A 21,481-nucleotide genomic window follows, 5' to 3' on the forward strand; every position below is an offset into this window, starting at 1 on the left:
AGAAAGGCCCACAGCATCACAGGTTCTCTACCATGCTGCAATCCAATTCAATGTTATTTATATAGCTCCAACTCTCAAAACATGTCATCTCAAGGCACTTTAAAACGTGAAGTTAACAGCAGTGACATGGTTCTTTTCCACAAATTCATCCTCTATTTAATTTAAAACCCACCTGGAGGCTTGTCGGTCAATCTCGGTGTCATCTGATCACAGTTCTGGTAGCGTTAAGCTAACTACCACATGCTCCCGTCTGGGATGATAAAACAAAAAAACTCCCTTCTGGCTTTCCAAACAACCAAGTTTGTTCTTTTCAGTTTGACATTTTTACCATGGGTGCCGATCAGTCCGTCCACATTTGTATGCCGCTGATGTTGTTTTCTTAACCGTTCAGATTTGCAGAATGTCTTGCGCCTGCTATAGCTTCCTTTACAGCCTTTCTTGAAACTAAATTGTAAAGTGGGGTGGGGGCGGGGGTGCAGGGGTGCATTCTCACTTCTATAAAACACGTTATTCTGTAAGGTTCACCTCTGCTCCGGTCTAAAGAAGTACGGCTCTATTTTCCGGCTGCCACAGGGACCCAAGCAGCATCCCTGCAGAGATGATTAAAGCTTCTTCCTATTTATTTAACGTCTAAGTGTCAGCGTTCACTGTGAGGCATTTAGGTCATGGATATATATTTTTTTCCTGTAAGGCCCACTGAGACCACAAGCCATTTCTCTTCATCTTTCTGGCACGGGTGCTTGTTCGATACGGCCCATCCAGCTGTTATCTTCTTCTCGCCTGTAATCAGGACCTTTATCATCAGTCGTACGAGTCCGTGTGTGTGATGTTCGCCTCCATCCCGGACTTCAAAGAGTTTTATACCGAGTCTGATGTCAATAAGGAAGGACTGGAGTGCCTCCGACTTCTCAACGAGATCATAGCGGACTTTGATGAGGTAAACTCCTCTCTTACTAATAATCCTGGCTGTCTGACGGTGTAAGAAAGACAAAGAATGATTCTTTCTGGGGAGGAGCTGCACAGTGTCACAATGCTCCTAAGTGGATGGAGCACAAAGTCATTTAGATGCTTCTCATTGTTTATATTTTGTGTCTGGGCTCCCTTTGCACTTACAGCTGCTGTCCAAGCCAAAGTTCAGCGGAGTGGAGAAGATAAAGACTATCGGCAGCACCTACATGGCTGCAACTGGGCTCAATGTGACTCCAGGACCAGAGTGTGCACAAGTAAGCTTTTTCACAGTCAAGACCCGGCAAATCTCGAGACCGTTGCCAAAAGCATTTCATCACATTTTGTGCCATGAAAACCACAGAGTTCAATTTATTTCACTGGGAATTTATGTGACGGACCAACGTATAATGTGAGGTTGTAAAGTTGAAGGTAAGAACCCATGGTTTTTAAAGCTTTTAGCAAATTTAAAAAACCCAAAAAGTGAGTTCATTTGTGTGCACTTTCCAGCCCTGTTTGTTCCGAGACCCCTAAATGAAATAAAGCACCACCAATCCATTTCGAAGGTTACATAATTAGTCAATTAAGTCCACACCTATTTATTTTAAGCCCAGCTGCTCTATGAAGGCCTCAGATGTTTGTTAGAGAACATCAGTGAACAAACAGGATCATGAACTAAAGAGGAAAGCAGGCAGGTCAGGGATGGAGCTGTGGAGAACTTTAAAGCGGAGTTAAAATTTAATTCTAGCCTCGTCCATTTTATTAAGCTTTGGACAAAGAACTGTTTAATCCATCAACCAAAACAGGAACTAGTACGGCACGACTGCAAACCTAACAAGAGCTACAGTAGGTTTGCGCCAAGGCTGGGCAGACAAGAGCATTAATCAAAGAAGCAGCCAAGAGGCCTATGGTGACTCTGGAGGAGCTGATGAGATACACAGCTCAGGTAGGAGAGTCATTAAGACATAAGACATAAACTTCAAAAATCTGGACTTTATGGAGGAGTGGAAGAAAGCTGTTGTTGAAAGAAGTTGATTTATAAACAGATTTTCATTCAAAATGACCTTGAAATCATGTGGGGGGGTAAAGCAAACCTGTGGAAGACGTTGCTCTGACCAAACTGAAACTTTTCATCAACACCAAAAACCCTGTGTATGAAGGAGACTTTTTTCCGAAGTTTCAAGACGTTTTGCTTCCCATCCAGAAAGCTTTTTCAATTCAAATGTCTTGAGTAGCGCGGAGTATATGCCCAACAAAGGCCTCGTTATGCCTTAGATGACATGAAAATTAAACCAAAACTGGTCCACGCCTCTACAATGGGGAGTCGTTAGGGTCGTTATTGCCCTGGCTTACAGGAGTTTAACTTTTTTGGAACGGTTGAATCGTTCACATAAGCACATATTTATGAGATAGAATGGCCCAGGTAAAGTTAAGACCTAAACACAAGCAACGATCTGAGGCACATCGAGAGAACCGATGTTCTCATCCAGTCCAGGACCTCTGAGTTGCAGCAATTTTTGCAAAACAAGATGTCTCAAGCCAGGAAATAAATACCCAGAAAGACCTGCTGCTTTAATTAAAAGCAAAGGGTGGTTCAACAAAGTGGACTGGATGCAAAAGCAAACCAGACTTGACAGTTTTGTTCTGCTCTGAGTTGGGTTTATTACATAAAAATCCCAACGGCACACGCTGACGCCTCATGGTTGCAACGTGCCAAAGAGAAGAAAGGTCGAACTGTTTATGAATGCTTTTGGAGGCTCTGTACTGACAACACTCTGACACACAGAGGCTATGCTGTAATCTATATATTGCACATTTGACAAGTCCCTGGACTTTCCCTTCTAATTATCTACAGTCGCCCGAGGCCACAGAAACGGAGCACTGAGGCATCGCAGCATTAACGGCTTCCCAAACACAGTTAAAAGCCCCGTGTGGGTAGCTCCGTGAAATGTGCCGCAGCATCATCCATCCATCAGTGATTCATCGCCTCACATCTGAATGCATGCTGCCAATGGGCGGGCCTTGTTCAGACGTAAAGCAGCTCAGTGCTGCGTAACCAGGTCTGCCTGATTGCTGAAAATTTGGCTTAATTGGGTGTTCACAGAGCCCCACCTCCAATTTAGATACTGATGCCACATCAGTCAAGCTTTTCTTTTTATACCTGGTGAGTGGTGGCCTAGTGGTTAGAGCACAGAGCTTCGGTCCCAGAGGTTCTGAGTTCAACTCCCACAAGCCGCCATTCTGGGTCCCTAGGCAAGACCCTTAATCCCCAGGCGCTGCACCGTGGCAGACCACTGCTCCCCAAGGGGATGGGTTAAGATGCAGAAGTGAATTTCTCCATTGTGAGATCAATAAAGTTCTATTATTATTATTAATAATGTGCTAACGGGTCAAATTTATCCAATCGGCATTTATAGTTATTTTAAAGAAAAGTCCTGTGGCTCTGTAAAGTCTGCACGCCACAGTTAAAACGCCACATTTGTGTTAAAGAGACAAATTGAAATGTTTATACCCCTTTCATCTGGTACCATTCAACTTAAAAATAAAACTTGAACTTAAAAATGTGTTTCTGGGAAAATTAAGAAAAAAAGAACATTGTTACGTAGAAGTGCATACTCTTTAACTACTCAACAACATCGTGACCTTGCTATATTTGCCCACTCTAATCAGCAAAGGTTCTCCAGATCTCTTCGACTTAGAAGAGAGGCGATCTCTTGAAGCTCTCATCTTCAGCTCTCTAGCACACGGTGGGAGGTTTGGGGTTCAACTGAGTGATATTTGGAATAGCAGTCATTTTTACCAGGTTTTAATGTTTGGTTTTTCACATGAATTTCAGCAGGTCTTCAGTGTTGGTGTCATCTCCTTTTTCTAAATAACTTTTTATAAAATTAGCCAAACTAGAGGATGTATGGGCGTGAATTGCATGTTTAACATCATGCCACGGCATTTTAACTAGAATTAATTCCTAACCCCTATTCCTAACAGTGCTTCTGCTTTCACTGTGACTCACTGAAGTCCCAAAGCCTAAATGTCCTACTTCGGGCTCTATAAGAGATTTCTTTAGAAAACAAAAATATTTCTTTAGAAATCATCCAAAATTTGTCCCATGATCCAAAACATTTAGGTGTGAATAAAGAAAACAATACCAGGTCAAATGGGGGACGAATACTTTTTTCACAGTGTTCTGTGTATAATCTCGTGGACTATTTGTGCATCTTTCTGACGTATAGGTTTGGTTCATGAAATCCTTTTAATCCTATGTAACCTCTCTGCAAACGCTGGCTTAAGCTAAAGGATGCAAATGAGCAGATTTCGTGCCAGTCCTTCCAGGACAGCTGATCTTTATCTGTGGTTCACCAGATGCGCAACAATTGATGGCAGGTGCATATTTAAGAAGATTACGTTCTGAAATGCACATTTATGCTACCGAGCTTTTATGGCCAAACAGATTTGTTTAGATTTCAGCTGAATTTCTATAGGATAAATGTCACATTAAATAGCAGAAAAGGTTCTGAAACAATTTCCCACGTTTTGTTTTTTTTTCCTGCCATCACTTTACAAAAGTAGTTTGTTTTGCTGATTTATCAGAAGGACAGTAACCATGCTCCATATTTTCTGAATTTAACCTTTTGCTTCATTGAGACAACAGGGTTCTTGCAGGGTTGAAAACAGGCTTTAACATCTCTTTTAAGGTTCCATTCATCTTTCTACGTCTTTCTTTTCACTCTGCGTTTTCCTCAGGAACACGACAGGCAGTACATGCACATTGGCACGATGGTGGAGTTTGCCTTCGCTCTTGTTGGGAAGCTAGATGTCATCAACAAACACTCTTTTAATGACTTCCGACTGCGAATAGGTACGAAAAGTCTCCCACTACCTTAAAGATGTGCATATTTCATTTTATCTGTCTGTTTAGGTTCCCCTGATGTTTATGTCTGTCGGTTCTGGCTTGACTTTTATAGGTATTAACCATGGGCCGGTGATTGCGGGAGTCATCGGGGCTCAGAAGCCCCAGTATGACATCTGGGGAAACAGTGTTAATGTGGCCAGTAGGATGGAAACAACAGGGGTGCTGGGTAAAATACAGGTAAGATGTCTTACTGATGCATTTCCGTCAATATACAGTTGGGACCAGTTATTTATATACAATATATAAATAAATACTGTCTTACATCAAATTAATTTTACTTTCACTGCTTTAAATCAGTTTTGTATTGGAAAAAATATACAATTTACTAAATGCCAGAACAATGAACGAATTATTTAGAGGTTTGTATTTGCCCCTGTCTTCAATTTCTGAAATGTTTATACATTTCTTTAGTATTTAGTAGAATTGCCTTGTAACATGTAAGTCTTGGGTGAAACGTTTGTGGTATCCTTCCACAAGGTCCTTAACTTAGTTGGCTGGAAGTCTGGCCTATTCCTCCAGACAGAACTGATGGCAGCTTTCCCTGCCCACGTCTTTTCCACTCGCCCTCACAAATTTTCCCCAGGACCGAGATCAGGGCTTTGTGACAGCCAATCCAAAACGTTGACTTTGTTGTACTTAAAGGAGACATATTTTGTTCTTAAATCCTTACTTTGCACATTAAAATGATTCAGTTGTGATCTATATATAGTACACTGGGGGATGGTCTAATGAGCTGTGTGGGTTAATACACCCAAAAGTCTAACATTTTCACTTATCCACTTGTAACTTCGGCATCCTTGAGCAAGGATCACAAAACTATGGCGAAAACATAAAAAGAGTGGGTTCGCTAAATTGGATTAGCTGGAAGTCCATGACCTTGTTTAGCAGGTCTGCAGCAAATACTGTGATGTTATTGTTAAAAAAAACATAATAGAGAACAGAGAAAAGTTAACAGCTTGAAAAATATGACCTAAACAGAAATCTAGAGATATCTACGCAGCACCTGGACAGACCTCATTCAACTTTTCTGCACTCCTAAAGACTCCAAGTACACAGCAAAATGTATTTAAGGGCTAAAAAGGTGGATTTTGCATGATATGTCTCCTTTAAGGCATTTTGTAACAAATTTCGCAGTATGTCTAGGGTGGTCATTGTCCATATGAAGACCCAACCTTCAACTGATTGGCTGATGTCTTTAGATGTTGCTTCAATTGTGAAGTGCACCTGTCCCTCCTGCAGAATAACACCCACATGACATAATGCTGCTAAACCCCATAGTTCCCCATTTGAGAGGCCGTTTTCTATGTGACAGTGGTGATTATGGTCAAACACATTAATTTTAGTTTCATCAGACCAGATAATGACTCTCTCTCACCAGATTCAGCCTGCAGCTTCAATGGATGCTTTATTTTGAGGCCGACTGACACGTTTCATACCAAAACACATTCTTGGGGATTCAAATTAACTCAAATATTGTGAATTAACCTATCAGAAGCCTTCAAGCCCATCATCGTTTGACAACATCAGTGACCATTTCCCAAATTGTTCAAAGGTCCAGAAATCTGACGGTATGTAAACTGTTGAATCTGAAAGGAAACCTCTTCCACCATTCTGGCGTTTCCATCCATCCCTCCATTTTCCTACACGTTTATCCCTGTTGGGGTCGCGAGGGGTGCTGGTTCCTATCTCCAGCTGTCCATTCTGGCATTTAGCAAATTGAAATCATTTTAACTAATCCTAACTAAGCTCAAACAGGAACGCCTTTGTTTGGCATGATGCCAGAGAGTGAGAAAAGACTGATTGCACCTCTTTATACAGTACACAAAAGTATCTGATTTAAACTGTAATTGTACATGTGTTAACAAGCTGAACCTTGTTGCGACACGCAGGTAACACAGGAGACCAGTGGCATCTTATCCAACCTGGGCTACATGTGTTCGTGTCGCGGCATCATCAACGTGAAAGGCAAAGGCGAGCTGAAGACCTACTTTGTCCACACAGAGATGACCAGATCTTCGTCACAAGGGACTGTGATGCCTTGAGCGTGACTCGCCACGCCACCGAACAGACTTGAAAACGCAACTGCAGATAACGGCACCGAAGTGATTTGTCATGCTCTGTAAGTTAAAAAGAAAAAAAAACATTACTAGAAGCCAGCAGAACACCGGACCGATCTCCGTCGAGAACCACTTTTGTCCTTAGCAGCTGTGAGTAGATGGAGGCCAAGGTGGGCCGCCGCGGTCCTTCAACGCTGCACTACGAGTGGGTTTCACCTCTCCAGCGTGACGAGGACTTCACTCTGAGGAGTCTCTTCACTGTCTAAAGGAGTGCCTGACTAAAGAGAGGTTGGCTAAATTAGTGCAGCTCTCAAGGACCCCAGTCACCTATCTGTAAAATAGTAGTGGTGTGGAGCTAATTACCCAAGCCAGTGTCGCAGTGCTTCACAGCCTTATACTTGAGCAAATTGAGCCGCCTGTTGAGCCATTTATTTTTTTTTTGGGGGGGGGGGGGGGGGGGGGGGGGGGGGGGGGGGGGGGGGGGGGGGGGGGGGGGGGGATTTTTGACTGACAGCTGATTTGGTTCATTGCAATCCAAATGGATATTACAGTATTTCTTGTCATTTAGGTCTGTTGGTACCAAGAAATTGCCAGCGTGATGGGTAGTTCGCCACAAAAAAACAACCTGTGATTGTATTTATAGCTTTATAGGTGCATACGTGTCCCACATGAGCAGGTAGCATCTGTCACGTGGATCAAGAGGGAAGGTTTCTTTTTTTTATAATCCAGCTCGGGCCAAGCCAGCAGCATGTGTGTAAATGTTCCCTGCCATCATTTTGTTATTCATTAAACATTTGTATATAAATTCTCCGCCTGTGTTGTTTTGATTTTCCAAAAAATTAACGCCACCACGGTGGGACCCATCACTTAACAAAGAAAACGTTGACTTAGAGTTCAAATTCCCCGTCTTTAAACATATGCATTAAAAGGTCAAAGCCAACAAAAATCAGCTTGTTCCATTTTTTTTCAAAACTTTTATGGTTTATCTATTTCAATTTGGATAAATGTCATGACCACTGTGCGAGGTTATTGACACCGCTGGTTAGGATGTGTAGAAAGGTCAACTAATTTCATGCATAATTGCAGCAGTAACTGTGAAATTTTGTGTGTGTGTGGGGGGGGGGGGGGGGGGGGGGGGGGGGGGGATTGTCATCCATAATGTGACAATACGAATACAGGCCAGCAATGCCAGAAAAATCTACTTATATAGACTGGCAAAACATTCCAATGATAACAATTTTATTTTGTGGTCTTTCAAAATTACTAATAAATATTTTACACCATAAATATAAAATAAATTGACGCATTTATTTTAATGAATACTTTCATTTATAATCCACAACTTCCCGTTTCTCTGCGGGTGTAAATTTCTCACGGCATATGGGCGACAGACTTTTCTCTGAATCTGTCTGTGTTTTATCTCTACTTGTGATGGTTTCAGACTCATGATTGGTTAAGGTAAGTTAGTATGTTTTCCCTGGCCTGAAATAACGCTTTTTAAAGCTGCAAGTAGGACCCATGTGCCACAATCTATGTTTCTATAAAAGGAAGCGGTGTCCTGGGGCAAACATACCAGGGAAAGCTCAACATTCATCTTAATTTGGATTTTGCTGTCAAGCAAAGAAAATGCAAGTAAAGAAATGATGTCTGAGACCATTATTCAACGTCTCATTACACACTCTATCAAAAAGGGCAACTTTCTTTGAATAAAACATACCTAACAAAGAAGCAATTTAAGCACTTCATCCTATAAATGCGTGTGGAAAATAACACTCTGCTCCCTGAAAGCAGAACGTTAACAAGGAAAGGTAGGATCTATTTTTCTGTACGTTGGTATTTATATACATAAATCCATGCAGAGAGAACAAGGAGGACCTTACAGACGAGGAACAGAGCAGATTTCCTTTTAACGTAGAAGCCCTCCCTGAGGTGCGAAACCGATTCTTTCTAAAGGCTTTAGTTCCCAACTACTACCCTGCGTTACTGCGTTGTTCATTTACTCGTCTATTTCTTCTTCTTCTTTCCACATTCGAAAGCAGAAAATATCACCTTGTGTGTTAGCTCCTAATCCTCATTAACAAACACTGCAGTTCTAACACCAAACAGACCGAAATAGCTCCCTGCCGCTATATTCCTGCCATGACACAAATATCAGAAGCTGACAAGAGATGAAGCCCAGCTACAATTATTTTAAGTGGAGTAGCCGTTTTTGCTTGTGCAGGTTCCCAGTTTTTAGCACATTAGGAAACAAGGAGCCTGCTGAGTCTAAGGACTCGGAGTCATGCCGGAATCAAAAATAAGAAAATGAGGCCTATTTTTTAGTGCCATAATTTGGTGGAGTAATTATGAGTAATGACAGGAAAGCATTTTGTGATTTATTTTGCCTTTATTCCACCTACCTGGCCTTGAACTTTTACAGATCTCACAGTACGCATCGAGCCTCCATGTATTTCGGGGGGATTGGGGGTGAAACACGGAGCGCAATTAGGAGGTGAAAGAAAAGCGATGTCCTGAATATGTGAAGGTGTGGTTTTTATCTGTGTTCAGCCCTCTGAGTCAATGCTTTGCGGGACGCCTCTCAGCAAAGCAGATGAAACAGAGGCCCCTCTGAACAGCAATTTTCAAGTCTTGCCACAGATTTCAATTGGATTTTGACATTTGGACATCAGCTGGGCCTTTTCTAACACATCATTATGCTTTGATCTAAAATCCTCTCCTTCGGCCTGCTGGAAGGTTTGCATCTCCAACAGGCTTTTGGTTTCAGCTCCATGCAGCTTCCCATCAATTCTGACTCCCTTCCTGGCCCTAGATACCAAAAACACTCCCACGGCTGCCACACCATGATGCTGACACCAGCATATTTTAATGCAGGGGTTGTTAGGTCAACGAGGTATGCAAGTGCGCTAGTTTTCCTTTTTTTTTTTTTCTTTTGCATGCAAGCCATAAAGTACACTTATGGTCTCACCAGATCACCTTCTTTCACAGGTTTGCTGTGCCTCTTACTTGACTTCTGGCAAATGATTGGTTGGACCTTTTTATGGTTTTCTTTCAAAAATGCTTTTCTTCCTACCCTTCTTTCCTAAAGGCCACATTTATGGAGAGCATCACTAATATTTGCCCTGAGCTCTGGATCTCTGCAGCTCCTCCAGAGATACCACAGCCCTTTTGAATGCTACTCTGATAACTGCGTCTCGGCTTAAGTGAGCAGCCATGTCATCCTTTCTAAATCTTGATACGACACACTGAAGTTTGCGGTTGTAATGTGACAAGCTGTGAAAGAAGTTCAGATTGTCGGGGGGAAAAACTTTGCAGCAGACTGTAAATGCTCAGAAAAATCCTCAGAGAGCTGGAGTGATTCCAAATCAACAAAGCATTTGGCGCTTAACGTTGTGGTCTCATTACTCCCAGATTCATTCTAAGAAATCTCTTAAAAACCCAGTGTGTTAGGAAGCGTAGGCATAGGCATGTCAATCCTATACCTAGAAAGGTAAACTGTTGCAGAAATGTTATTTTTGATATGGCTTTCTCATCACACAAACCAGTTCAGTGAAAAACCGATTTACTTTGCAAAGACAGAAGCAACCAATCCTCTGGTGTCGAGCCGGGACGCGCGGCGCTTTTCAGATCGGAGCCACTGACCCATATCCTTCCGCCAGACTCCAGATGATGCCGTTTTTCATGTAAAACTCTGATTTTGTGGAAGCCACGCGCGCGTACTGCCGCGCTGTCTGGTCGGGGACCGGAGGCAGATGGCGGCCATATTCCGAAGATGACAGCACTGGCACAGCTCTGGACCTCTCCTGTTAGGGAGCAGAAAGCAGCGTTTAGAACTGGACAGTAAGCCGAGCAACGGGGCTTTGAAACACCTTCAAAAATTCAGACGTAAATGGAAGCAGAATATTTTAAAAACATTTAGAGCTAAGGCTTTAAAACAAAAGCAACATCTCATCTTTTAGTGCAAAGTTTATATCAAGGTCGCCAGGGGTTTAAAAAAAAAAGGCTGGTGCACCACCTCGTAACACATGCTCTGTTCTTCTTAGAATTCCTGTCTGGTTAAATTATTAATGGCTCTGTCACAAAAATAAGAAAGACAAGCATTTCATAGCCAAGGAAAATTAGACTCTGCGGTCTCGGCTCAGATGTGTGTGCAGAGCCAGTTCCACTCATGCGAGGGGGCCAGGAACCCTGGTACTGTTTTTTTTTTTGTTGCCAACAACTTTGTACTATTTTAAGGAACAACAAGTAATAGTGACACCTAGTGGTTAAAATTAGAACAACACATGCACAATGCCTGTCACAGAGACCTGCCATTTATTTACTCGATGGTCCTGTTGCTGTGAAACTCAACAGAAATTTTACTCACAACGGGCCAGGTTTATGATGTTGCATTCTGTTCTATTTGTGGTCCGCATCTCTTACTAGCTTCCATGTTAGCATGTATGGACGAATTCATCTTTTATTATTGCCAAGATTGAATCCAGGTTGTCTTAATAACAGAAATCACTGCCCAAGGAATGATTAGTTCTAGAATATTTGTACTGAATCACAACAAGGTAAAGTAAGGCCAAAGGAACTTTAGTTAAACTACTCTTGGCTCTTACTCTGTTTCTGTCTTTTTCCAAAGTTCTGTTTATAAGACTTCCTAGAAATGGAAGAGCACACACACCATTTCACACACACACCCCTCCAACTAGGAAGGGAGGGCTTTAGGTCCAGAGCAGCGCCTGTACACAGTAAGATATCATGTTCCTATTTACGTCATACTGTATCCCTATAAAGGCTGAAAGTTACCCCATATTGTTGGGATTGTTGGGACTGCTGTGAAATGAAGATGACTGTAAGTCCAGAATAAACGAATCCCCCTGCTGGTCACTGAAGAGAAGCTGTGGTGTCTGGTCTCGTCTGTCTGTTTTTTAAGGTTAAACCCTCTCCCACACAGGCTGCTTTTTTTTTTTTTTTTTTTTTTTTTTTTTTTTTTTTGCTGTGCTCAGCTTAGGGGACCCTGGGAAATCTCATATGATTGGCTCAGGAACCAGGAAGTAAACACAGGCTACACTGAACCAACGTAGTTCCATCACCGTACCTCTAGGTCTGAAAGGAGAAAAACATGATTAAGACATTGTTGATGTAGAGGACCGATTGTTTATAGGGAATATTACTACCATTCTTGGTGACAAGTGAGAATGATTTATTTATGTATATTTCTTACTTATAGCTCCTTTAACTTCAATCTAGGATATTTAAGGTGAAATACCTACTGGAGAGTGTGCCTAACTTCCCCCTGCAGTTAATACTGCATACAATCTTTTGCCAAAACAACAGCACCTAATCTCCTTCTGCCAGGTTGGTGCAGACAGAGAAGGATCTTTGAAGAATCTGTTCAGTTCAGAAAGGGTCCCGGGTGTTCTCGTTTGTTCTCCTCTTCGGCTCGCCCACAGGACTTCTACAGGATTTAGGTCGGGTAACTAGGATGGCCAAGGAGGAGGGTTGGTTCTCTGTCTGCTGAACCACTTCTGTGTTGATTTAGCCATATGCTCATATGCTTTGGAACAGTATTCTGTTCAAAGACCCAATGAAGCCTTTTCATCCCACACCATCACAGATACTCCACCATACTTAAAGGTGGACTATATTTGTAAATGGACTTAAGAAAATCCAGTTTAACCAACCTTAAATAGCCGTTAAAAAGACGTCCATAGCAGGAAGGTTTTTGGGGGGCTGTTTGCTGCAGTTCCAGCTGGTTTGAACTACTTCATTATTCCTCTGATTTTAGTTCTGTCTAAACTTAGGTGAGTAGCTCTTTCTTGGAGCCATTTCCTGACTAACATAGACCTCATCAATTCCAAAACACTTAATTAATTCCAAGGAGAAATTAAACATTGTACTAATTAACTCCCCATAACCAAAAAGGCAGACCTCAGCCAATGTCAGCTCAGCAAAATCCGACCCAAAGAGAAACTAAGTACCACAGCAGAGCTCTCTTCGTTTGACCACAATTTTCACATTGAGATTCTGTGCCGTTTATTTTTTGGTGCTTGGTGCTTTTTTCCCCAACAAAATACTTTTTTTTACAAGAATAGCAAATTGCATGCATGTAGAGGTGTGAAGAACACAGAAAGTGTTGTTGCAAAACCATTGTTGCTAGAATGAAAGTCCAGAAGGAAATGCTGGCAGAAATTTAAAAAAAAATGTGTGCAAATAATTTCTAATAATATATAATATAGAAGTAATGCATAAAATATGATGCTACAAGACAAGTAATTATACTTTCTACTGAGGAAGATTATTTAGCTAAGCACCTGTAAACTCCATATACCAGTGCCTTTCAAAAGGAAAGCTTTAGTTATTCTAATAGTGGTATTTATTGCTAATTTAACCATTTATGATGGTTGTGTCTCGGCTGTGGTCACATTTCATGCACACTGTAGCTGTTTGCAAAAAGAAAGCATGCAACTTTTCACCAGCCAGAGATCCAAAAGTTTCTGGCACAACTTCACCAACTTCCAAGGAGCATGAAGAGGGTCAACGAAATGGTGAGATGAAAACATCAGCAACACTTGAAGTAAAAGGAACAGACTTTGTTTGCAGAGCTTGTGGCCTGGTCTGTGAATGAAGTCTGCTCCTTATACACACGTTGTCCACACCTGCTTGTCTGTGCAGGGTCACAGAGGGGGGGCGGGTGCCTATCTCCGGAGGTCATTGGGCGATAGGAAGCGTACACCCTGGACGGGTCAACAGTCCAACTACGGGACACACAACCACACTCACACTCTCACACTTAATTTAAAGAGACCAACAGTTGTGCTTTCAGACTGTGGGAGGAAGCCGGAGTACCAGGGGAGAACCCGTGCATTCAAAGGGAGAACATGCAAGCTCCCTGCAGGAAGACCCCAGGACTTTCTTTGCTGTAAGGGAACATTACACCCAGCAGTGCCATTATGCAGCCCCCAACTCCACCATGCTTTGGCTAATTGTAATGATCTTAGCTGACTTAGGGTTAGACTTCAGGCTCTGTAAAAATCATGCCTGGGTTTATACTCCCCTGCGCTTCAGCAAAAAAAAAAAAAAAAATGGGATAAAAAAATAACCCAGTCCCATTATTCTCTGAACACACAAGAGAATGGTTTATTTTACATTGGTATTGAAATGTAACCCTTGGAAAAGCAACGTCCTAATTCACCAGGAACTGTCAGCAGCCCTGACAGCCAACCACTCGACTCGCTGTAATTACAAGCTCAGCAGTGTGTGTTTGCCTCCGCTTTGTTCATCACTCTTTCAGCTTTCGGCGACCCAGAAACTCGCTGTGAGCTGCTTTCCTTGACACGGCTAATTACTCCAAGGAACTGAAAAAGGCTGCGAAAGGAAACATTGAACAAGCGTCATAAAATATGTGTCAGCCGCGGCGCACTGAAAATAATGAAGAAAACACCCGTGCGAACAATGGGAACATCTCCCAACGCCGAGGTTTAAAACCATCGGGTTGAAATCAAAGACTCTGTCGGCCCCCCTTGAGTCTTTCCTTTTCTGAGCGTTCTGCTGCAGGCTGGCTGCACGCGGTAGAATCACAGCTCTGTCGTGTCCGGATCTCAGCCAAGGTTCGCACATTCAGAAGGGACGACCTCGCATTTGTCTCTAGAATACAGTGGATGACATACGGTTCAGTCCATGCTTTACTAAAAGGATGCAGGGCAGCCCGAGCCTGTGGCTGCAAAACAAGCTCAGATCGTCACCCCTCCATCGGGCTAGAGTTTATCTGATGGGCTGCAGTTGATACGCTATGATTGGCTGCTATCAAACATGAAGCTATTTGTTATGGGCGGGGGGGCTGCAATTTGGTTTGATCTCTCAAAGGACCCTCAAAGGGGATCGTGTGGCTTGTTGAAGTGTTTTTTGTTGTTTTTTTTCAAACTGAAGGGGAACTGTTAACTCTTAGATAAAAGAGGTCTTCTCCTGGGACTAACAACAATTTCTTCATCTTTTTCCTATTGCGCTGTCATGACCTTTAACGTTTAACAAGCTCACTGGGGCCTGCCGAGCCTGAGATGCAGCTCGGTTTTGCTTCGCTCTTCCGTTATCTTAATGAACTTGCTGGAACAGTGACTCCTGGGAAACCTGTCAGCGGATATTTTTCACCATTCTGGTGAGTTTTCTTTTGCTTTGTTCTTTTTACTTGATGTACAACTGTGAGAAAACTGTTGCTTCTCTAATGCCATGGCCGCCCTGCCTGCTCCGGGCCGTCAAAGATTACCCGATCAACAAGGTCGGATCAGGAGATCTTTTTGACAGACATTTCTGTCAAACATTTCTAAAATTGTTCCACATTTTATGTGCCATATTTTCTGTTAATTTAAAACAACAATGTTTTTGGATAGAAAATGTAAAAAGTGGTTATTCTAGCATGTTTGCATCCATTCAGTTCAGAGCTTCTTCAACACTGCAAAAACGGAACTAAAAATATGTAACATTTTCTTAAAATTAGTGCATCTGTCCTTGATTTGAGCAGGTAAATAAGATGATCTGCCAATAGAATAAGATTTGTGCACTTAAAATAGGAACAATTCATCTCCATTATCTAATTTCAAGTGCAGAATGTCTAATTATCTTATTTTAGGGGTCAAAATACTAATTCCATTGGCAAATGATCATATTTACCTGCTCAGATCAAGGACAAAAACACTATGTTTAAGAACATTTTGCTTATTTTTAGATCCGTTTTTGCAGTGAAGATGTGAACACTACCTCCGCTAACTTTGTGTCTGATTTGAAGTTTCTCAGCCTTTAACTGAATCCTACAAGAATCCAACCCGGGGACACCTTGGTGTAGGGACAGGAGTTCCTCGTGTGTTTCTGTTACCTCCTGGTTTATGTTGAGTCCCCTTCCCCTCCAGTGTTGCCTGTCATCGCGGGGCCGCTTCATATCATAACCCTCGACTTGGTGGAAGATTCGGTCATAAGTGGACATGTTGGCGACCTGCAAATGGAGAGAATACCAGCAGCATAAGTGGGTTTTGCCCCCTTGGCAGCTTTCGTTTTTGAGATCCCAATACAAAGTGTTTTTTTTATTTTTTCTGTAGTGGGATCCGATGTACATTAATACTTGGTAAGAAGCTTTATTAACCAATAAAATCTATGAATCTATTATTTTTATAGTATGTATTATGTAAATGCATTAGCTAAAGAGCATGGCAGTAGCATTTCAAATCCATAAGATTAGTAAGTAAAGATTGATGCAAAATATTCAGCTAAGTTAGTTTCAGTGTATAGTTGTATCATAAACGCTGTTTGAGTCTAGACTCCTTGTTAAAAAAGAGGGCCAAAACAGAGGGGGGGGGGGGGGTTGCTTCCTTTCTAAACGAGTGGATTTACTCGCAATTCTGATCAAGAACACTGCCATGAATGATGAGTGGGATGAAAAGCTTGCCAAAAAGCGACTCCTTGCAGCTATCCAGGCAGAGTTTTGCCATAAGCAATGTTTTTTCCACCATGATGGAGCAACCGTGTCACAAGGCAAGCTCTGGGATCAGATTACTAAAGTTTCTGAACCATAGCCAGGAAAATAACCAGATCTTAACCACACTGTGTCAGGTACTGGTTACTGAGCCCGAATTCAGCCACACACAGAGCTTCGTTTCAGAGTTTTATTGAAGGAGATGAGTGGTGGAACAGGAAACCAGACAGGACGTTGTCGAACCAGCAGCGAAAGCAGAAATGAGAGGAGTTTATGTAGGAGGTTGAACAGGTGGAATGAGTCCAGACTTGATTATTGCAGCAGGTGAAACTGATCCAGCATGGAGTGAAGCAGGGGAGAGGAGGCAGTGGAAGGCTCAGGAACTGTCCATGGTGCAGCAGGAAGAACTGCATCCTGACACACTGAGGATATGTTCTCAGTCCTCGAAAAGCAGATAGATAAGCACTGACTGGAAATGAACGGTCTCCATCTGACAGGATTTGACCCAATATTTGATATCTAGCTGGCACAGAGTAAACTGCAGAATTTAACAAAGAAGAGGCGCCCGCATTATAATTACTGACTATTTTTCAAAAATGTTTTTCTAATCCATTGTCTACACCTGCACGTCCACGCATGGCCACTGTTCCCTGGGAGCGGATAGAGGTCTGCAGCGGTCACTGGGCGGAGACTGGCTAGTAGAAGCTTTTCAAACTTTGGAGATTTTTTACTGATTGTTTGGTTAAAAAAACACAAAATGCTCATGGATGGATGGATAGATGGATGGATGACTGCATTTTGTCAAGGAACAAAATAGAATTTCTTTGTTTTGGTTTCGGGTGCATCAAAAGTCGGTGATTACAACAAAATAAACTTTACTGGAACATAAAACCACTTTCTCTGGGTGATTTTATTACTTGCAGCATCAATCTTGCAGCAATGACAGAAACGTCTTTGTCTTGTTCTGAAAGGGACAGTGTGTAACTAAACTGGCTTTTTATTATCAAAAATTGATAAATTTAAATAAATTAATTTTTTTAGCAAAAAAATACCTATTCTGCCAAAGCCTAATAACAATCACATCAAAAGTGAAAGCGTTCTCATAGCTTAGACTGAATAGTTTATAAATCCCTAGGTGGCGGTGGACCCAATGAAAGACACCATGTGGCATCGCCATTTTTTACTACAGTAGCTGAAAGAGGACAAACTTCTTAGTCTTACGTGTTTTACCTGCATATGAACACTTCTTGTTGGTGGAGGAGTACAAAACAAGTAATGACGACCATAAATTATTCTATTTGTCAATATCTGTTGTAATGGAGGACCATCCATACTGTTTGCCCAGTGAGAAGGAAGAGAAGGTAACCAAGAAAAGAAAAAGAAGTAATAACCGGGAGAAAACAAGAGTCTATATTGTAGCTGTACCAGGTGGAGGCAATTAGTGAGGGAGCGGGGATTTAAAACAAATGCAGAGGTTTCAGGCTTTCTGCTGGCCAGGTGAGATAATTCAATATAACAGGGACATTTATTTTGCCCTTATGTTAGAAACAGGGCCGTGCAGTCTAGAAACTACTGTCCTCCCAGCACAGATGGCTAGTTTGTTTGTTAGCTAACTCTGGACAAGCTTTGTTGCAACAGGATGCCGACACTCCGCAGCTCCCGTAGTAGTTATTACACGCTTAAAGCTATAGTTGGTAATCCTGTTCAGAAACACTTTTTGTAATACTGGGCAAAATTGTTCTTCCATCCTGAAAGTAGTTAGTACATTATGTATACGAAAAAGGACGTTAAAAAAATCATTCTCTGTGGGAGCTGCAGGCCTGTAAAAAAATCAAACCAATCTCTGCCGTTCGGTCCGAAGGGCATGGATGTGTCCGAGTTTTGTTCCTGCTCTCACCCATAGATGTTATAAACTCGCCCCTCCTCTGTCCCTCAAGTTTTGGTGCTATCGCCTTATCAGTTGGTTGCCCCATATGCCGTCATTCTGACGCCAGTGTGCGTGCTCGTTCCTTGCTAGTTTCCGCTTGCTGGCTGCGCACTTCTAGTGTTTATGTATCCGGTTAGCTTAGCGGTTAGCTTCGGTGTTAGCCGTTCATTGTAGCTTCGCTGCTCTCACTGGATACTTTGAACATTGATGAGTCGCTAGAAGTGAACCGTGTTCATGTTTATGAGAAGAAGAGGAACCACTAAGCAGAAAGTAATAAGACCAGGGTGAATTTTTGAGGTTTTATTCACGCAAACTCCCTGGAGAGCGGAAGAGCAAGGTAATACGGTCTTGTGCATGCGCAGTTATTCAAAAAGGCACTTGGGGAAACTTCCGGAAACAAATTGCCGATACTAGCTTTAATGGTGATGCACCAGAGCGCGCTTCTCTGTGTAATTCATTTAACGCACCACTAGATGGAAGTAAATCTTACAAACTGGGGCTTTAAATGTACAATTCTTTCTTAATTTCAAATGTCGCACGCCTTGTGTCAAGCCACTCCTGAACCAGAGACAACATCAGAACCGTCTTACCTGGGCTAAGGAGAAACTGGACTGTTGCTCAATGGTCCAAAGTCCTGTTTTCAGATTAATTTGCAAATCAAGGTCCCTGAGTCTGGGGGAAGAGGGGAGAGGCACCGAATTCACGTTGCTTGAAATCCAACGAAGGTTTTCCACAGTCAGTGATGGTCTGAGGTGCCAATTAATCTGCTTGTTTTTGTCTCCTCTGTTTTCTGAAGACTTCAGTCAATGCAGCCATCTACCCGGATATTCTAGACACACTTCATGCTTCCCTCTGCTGACAAGCTGTGCGGATATGCAGGTTTTATTTTCCAGCAGAACTTGGCACCTGTCCACACTGCCAAAGGTACCCAAAGCTGCTTCAATGACCATGGTGTTCCTGTTCTTGACTGGCCAAGCAAAATCCCCTGACCTGATCCCCACAGAGCTTCTCTGGGCTGTTGCCAAGAAGAAGATGAGAGACATCAGACCCAAAAAGCCAGATGAGCTCAAGACAGCTATCAAAGAAAACTGGGCATCCACTACACCCACTCAGTGCCACAGGTGGATCACCTCTATGCCTCGGCGCACGGATGCAGTAATCCATGCAAGAGGCCCGACCAAGTGCTGAGTGCTGAGTGCATAGAAACTTTCAGAAGCCTGACATTTGTGCCTAAACCATCCCTTTTCAACGTGTTTATTGTGACGTTCTAATTTTCTGAGACACTGTATTTTGGTGTTTTTTGTTTTTTTACCTGTAAGCCAAAATCATCAAAATGATAAGAAATAAAAGCTGGCAATATTTTACTCTGTGAGTAATGAATCTCTATCAAACAACTGTTTCACTTTCTGAAAGGCCTGGCAAAAAAAATTACGCAATATTAAAAATTTGAGATGTACCCGTACGTGTACTTCCAGTCAGTGGCGACACCAGGGGGGTGGCCATGCACCCCCCCCCCCCCCCCCCCCCCCCCCCCCCCCCCGTGCCATGTCCTGGCCACCCCAATGGCCAGTGTATATTGTAGGCAGCCGCTCTTCCTGAGCTTCTATCGCACCATTTTTTTTTTATCTGCCAGTCTCTACTTTCCCCTAGTAACTGTTTTGTTTTCCAATAAATGTACGCCTTATTCTAAATATAATTAAACAATAAAAAGGGATTGTTGTTCAACTCAAAATGTTAACTGTACTGTTATTGGTCTATGCACATTAGATCATTAGGAACTTAAAAAATCCAACAAAAAACAACATTAAAAACCAAAAGATATTAGTAGGTGTTTACATAAGTCTTTCTGATAGTTTTCTACAGGCAGCTTTATTAAAAAAGTAGAATAAAATCCTGAAATTATGGCTTTCAGTTTCAGTGCCACCCCAAGAGTTAAAGTGGCTCCATCTGCCCCCCCCCCCCCCCTACGAAATATTTCTGGAGGCGCCACTGCTTTCAGTTGATGACGTTTTCCTTTGCTGGCCTTCTTGGCACCTGACCTGTTCAAAATCACTGTCTGTTTGTAATTTATGAGCATCCTAAAGCACATTTATACAAATCTTTATTTGTCGCCGTATCACATATTCCAACTACATTCTTTTTCTGCATTTAACCCACTCCTTAGGGAGCAGTGGGCTGCCTCTGTGTGGGAGCATTCCGAGGCCGTGGAACCAGGAACCTTCCAGCCTCTCCGGGGCAACGTAAGCGCCCTGCTCTCTACCTAGGCCACCACTCCCTCAAGTGGTCAGTGTGGGTTAAAACCTTAGGGCTATACCGTAATGTGAACGATGCTGTGTGCAAAAATAACATCTGGAGGCTTTGAAATAGCCCCCGCGATAAAAAAAAAAATGGATTTAAAGGGACACTTCACCTGTACAGTAAAGAGAATCCTGGGTAATGAAGTTTGGTAATACCGAGCGTTACCTTTGACTTGGTATCGTTGAAGTAAGACATTTCTCTCGGCTCGTTCCGTCGCGGTGGGATGTAACTGAAGGCTGAAAGTGTTTGCTTTGAGCCTCAAGCGAAGCGTCTATGTTTACTGCACCAGGGAGCAGAGAGAGACGAGCGGAATCACCCCGGAGGAGCGAGCGAGCTCTCGGCGTGAGGAGGTTGGCGTGCGTGGTTGCTAGGATACCGAGCGCGTTCTTTCCCTCTCGAGGTCCGGGTCGGGTGGTCGGGGTGTGCTGCATTCAGGGGCCCGTTGTTTCTGTGCTGCATGGAAATTTATTCGGGCTGATTTCACTACTTGTATCTGCCTTCTATAAACTAAAGCTGCACCATGTTGCAAAACTGGACACACCAAAGCTGCAGAGTGGCAACACTAGAAAAAAGTTGTGCAAGACCATTCTTTTTCAAGGTTTTTAGCTTGCATACAGTACAGACTATTGTATTTAGACATAGATGTGCATATATAGATTTTCAAGTATCATAAATAAGCCAAATAAATAGCTGTGTGATTATGTATAACTATAGGTTAATATTATAGCTGTCTATACATATCTATATCTTTCTAAATAAATTAAAAACGTCATATTATGAGAACTAAGAGGGAACATTTCCAAAATAGTCACAGTTTGCAGAATTATTTCACTCCTGGAGTAATAGGGCCAGGTTAGATTATTTTAATTATTTTTATTCTTTACGAGAATAAATTC

The 21,481-nt window shown here is 42.4% G+C and overlaps 2 protein-coding genes across 2 annotated transcripts in view; one reads left to right on the forward strand and one right to left on the reverse strand.

Annotated features, from left to right (window-relative positions):
- The window catches only part of LOC118565417 (adenylate cyclase type 2-like), a 37,567-nt gene extending 30,581 nt beyond the window's left edge, over positions 1–6,986 (forward strand). Inside the window, exons 13-17 of the mRNA XM_036145856.1 lie at positions 791–937; positions 1,116–1,223; positions 4,687–4,801; positions 4,908–5,032; positions 6,745–6,986. Of these exons, the coding sequence (XP_036001749.1) occupies positions 791–937; positions 1,116–1,223; positions 4,687–4,801; positions 4,908–5,032; positions 6,745–6,897 (648 nt within the window). The 3' untranslated portion in view covers positions 6,898–6,986. The remainder of the gene's footprint in view (positions 1–790; positions 938–1,115; positions 1,224–4,686; positions 4,802–4,907; positions 5,033–6,744) is intronic.
- Positions 6,987–10,448: 3,462 nt separating this feature from the next.
- On the reverse strand, positions 10,449–20,963 carry LOC105931941 (uncharacterized protein C5orf49 homolog). Its single transcript, XM_012870866.3, has 3 exons — positions 20,751–20,963; positions 15,767–15,883; positions 10,449–10,712 (listed from the first exon to the last, which is right to left on the reverse strand). Exons 1-3 carry the CDS (start codon positions 20,778–20,780, stop codon positions 10,533–10,535), a joined length of 327 nt encoding a protein of 108 aa, XP_012726320.2. The 5' UTR covers positions 20,781–20,963; the 3' UTR covers positions 10,449–10,532.
- Positions 20,964–21,481: the final 518 nt, after the last annotated feature.

Source organism: Fundulus heteroclitus, chromosome 13, assembly GCF_011125445.2.
Source record: "Fundulus heteroclitus isolate FHET01 chromosome 13, MU-UCD_Fhet_4.1, whole genome shotgun sequence".
NCBI lineage: Eukaryota > Metazoa > Chordata > Actinopteri > Cyprinodontiformes > Fundulidae > Fundulus > Fundulus heteroclitus.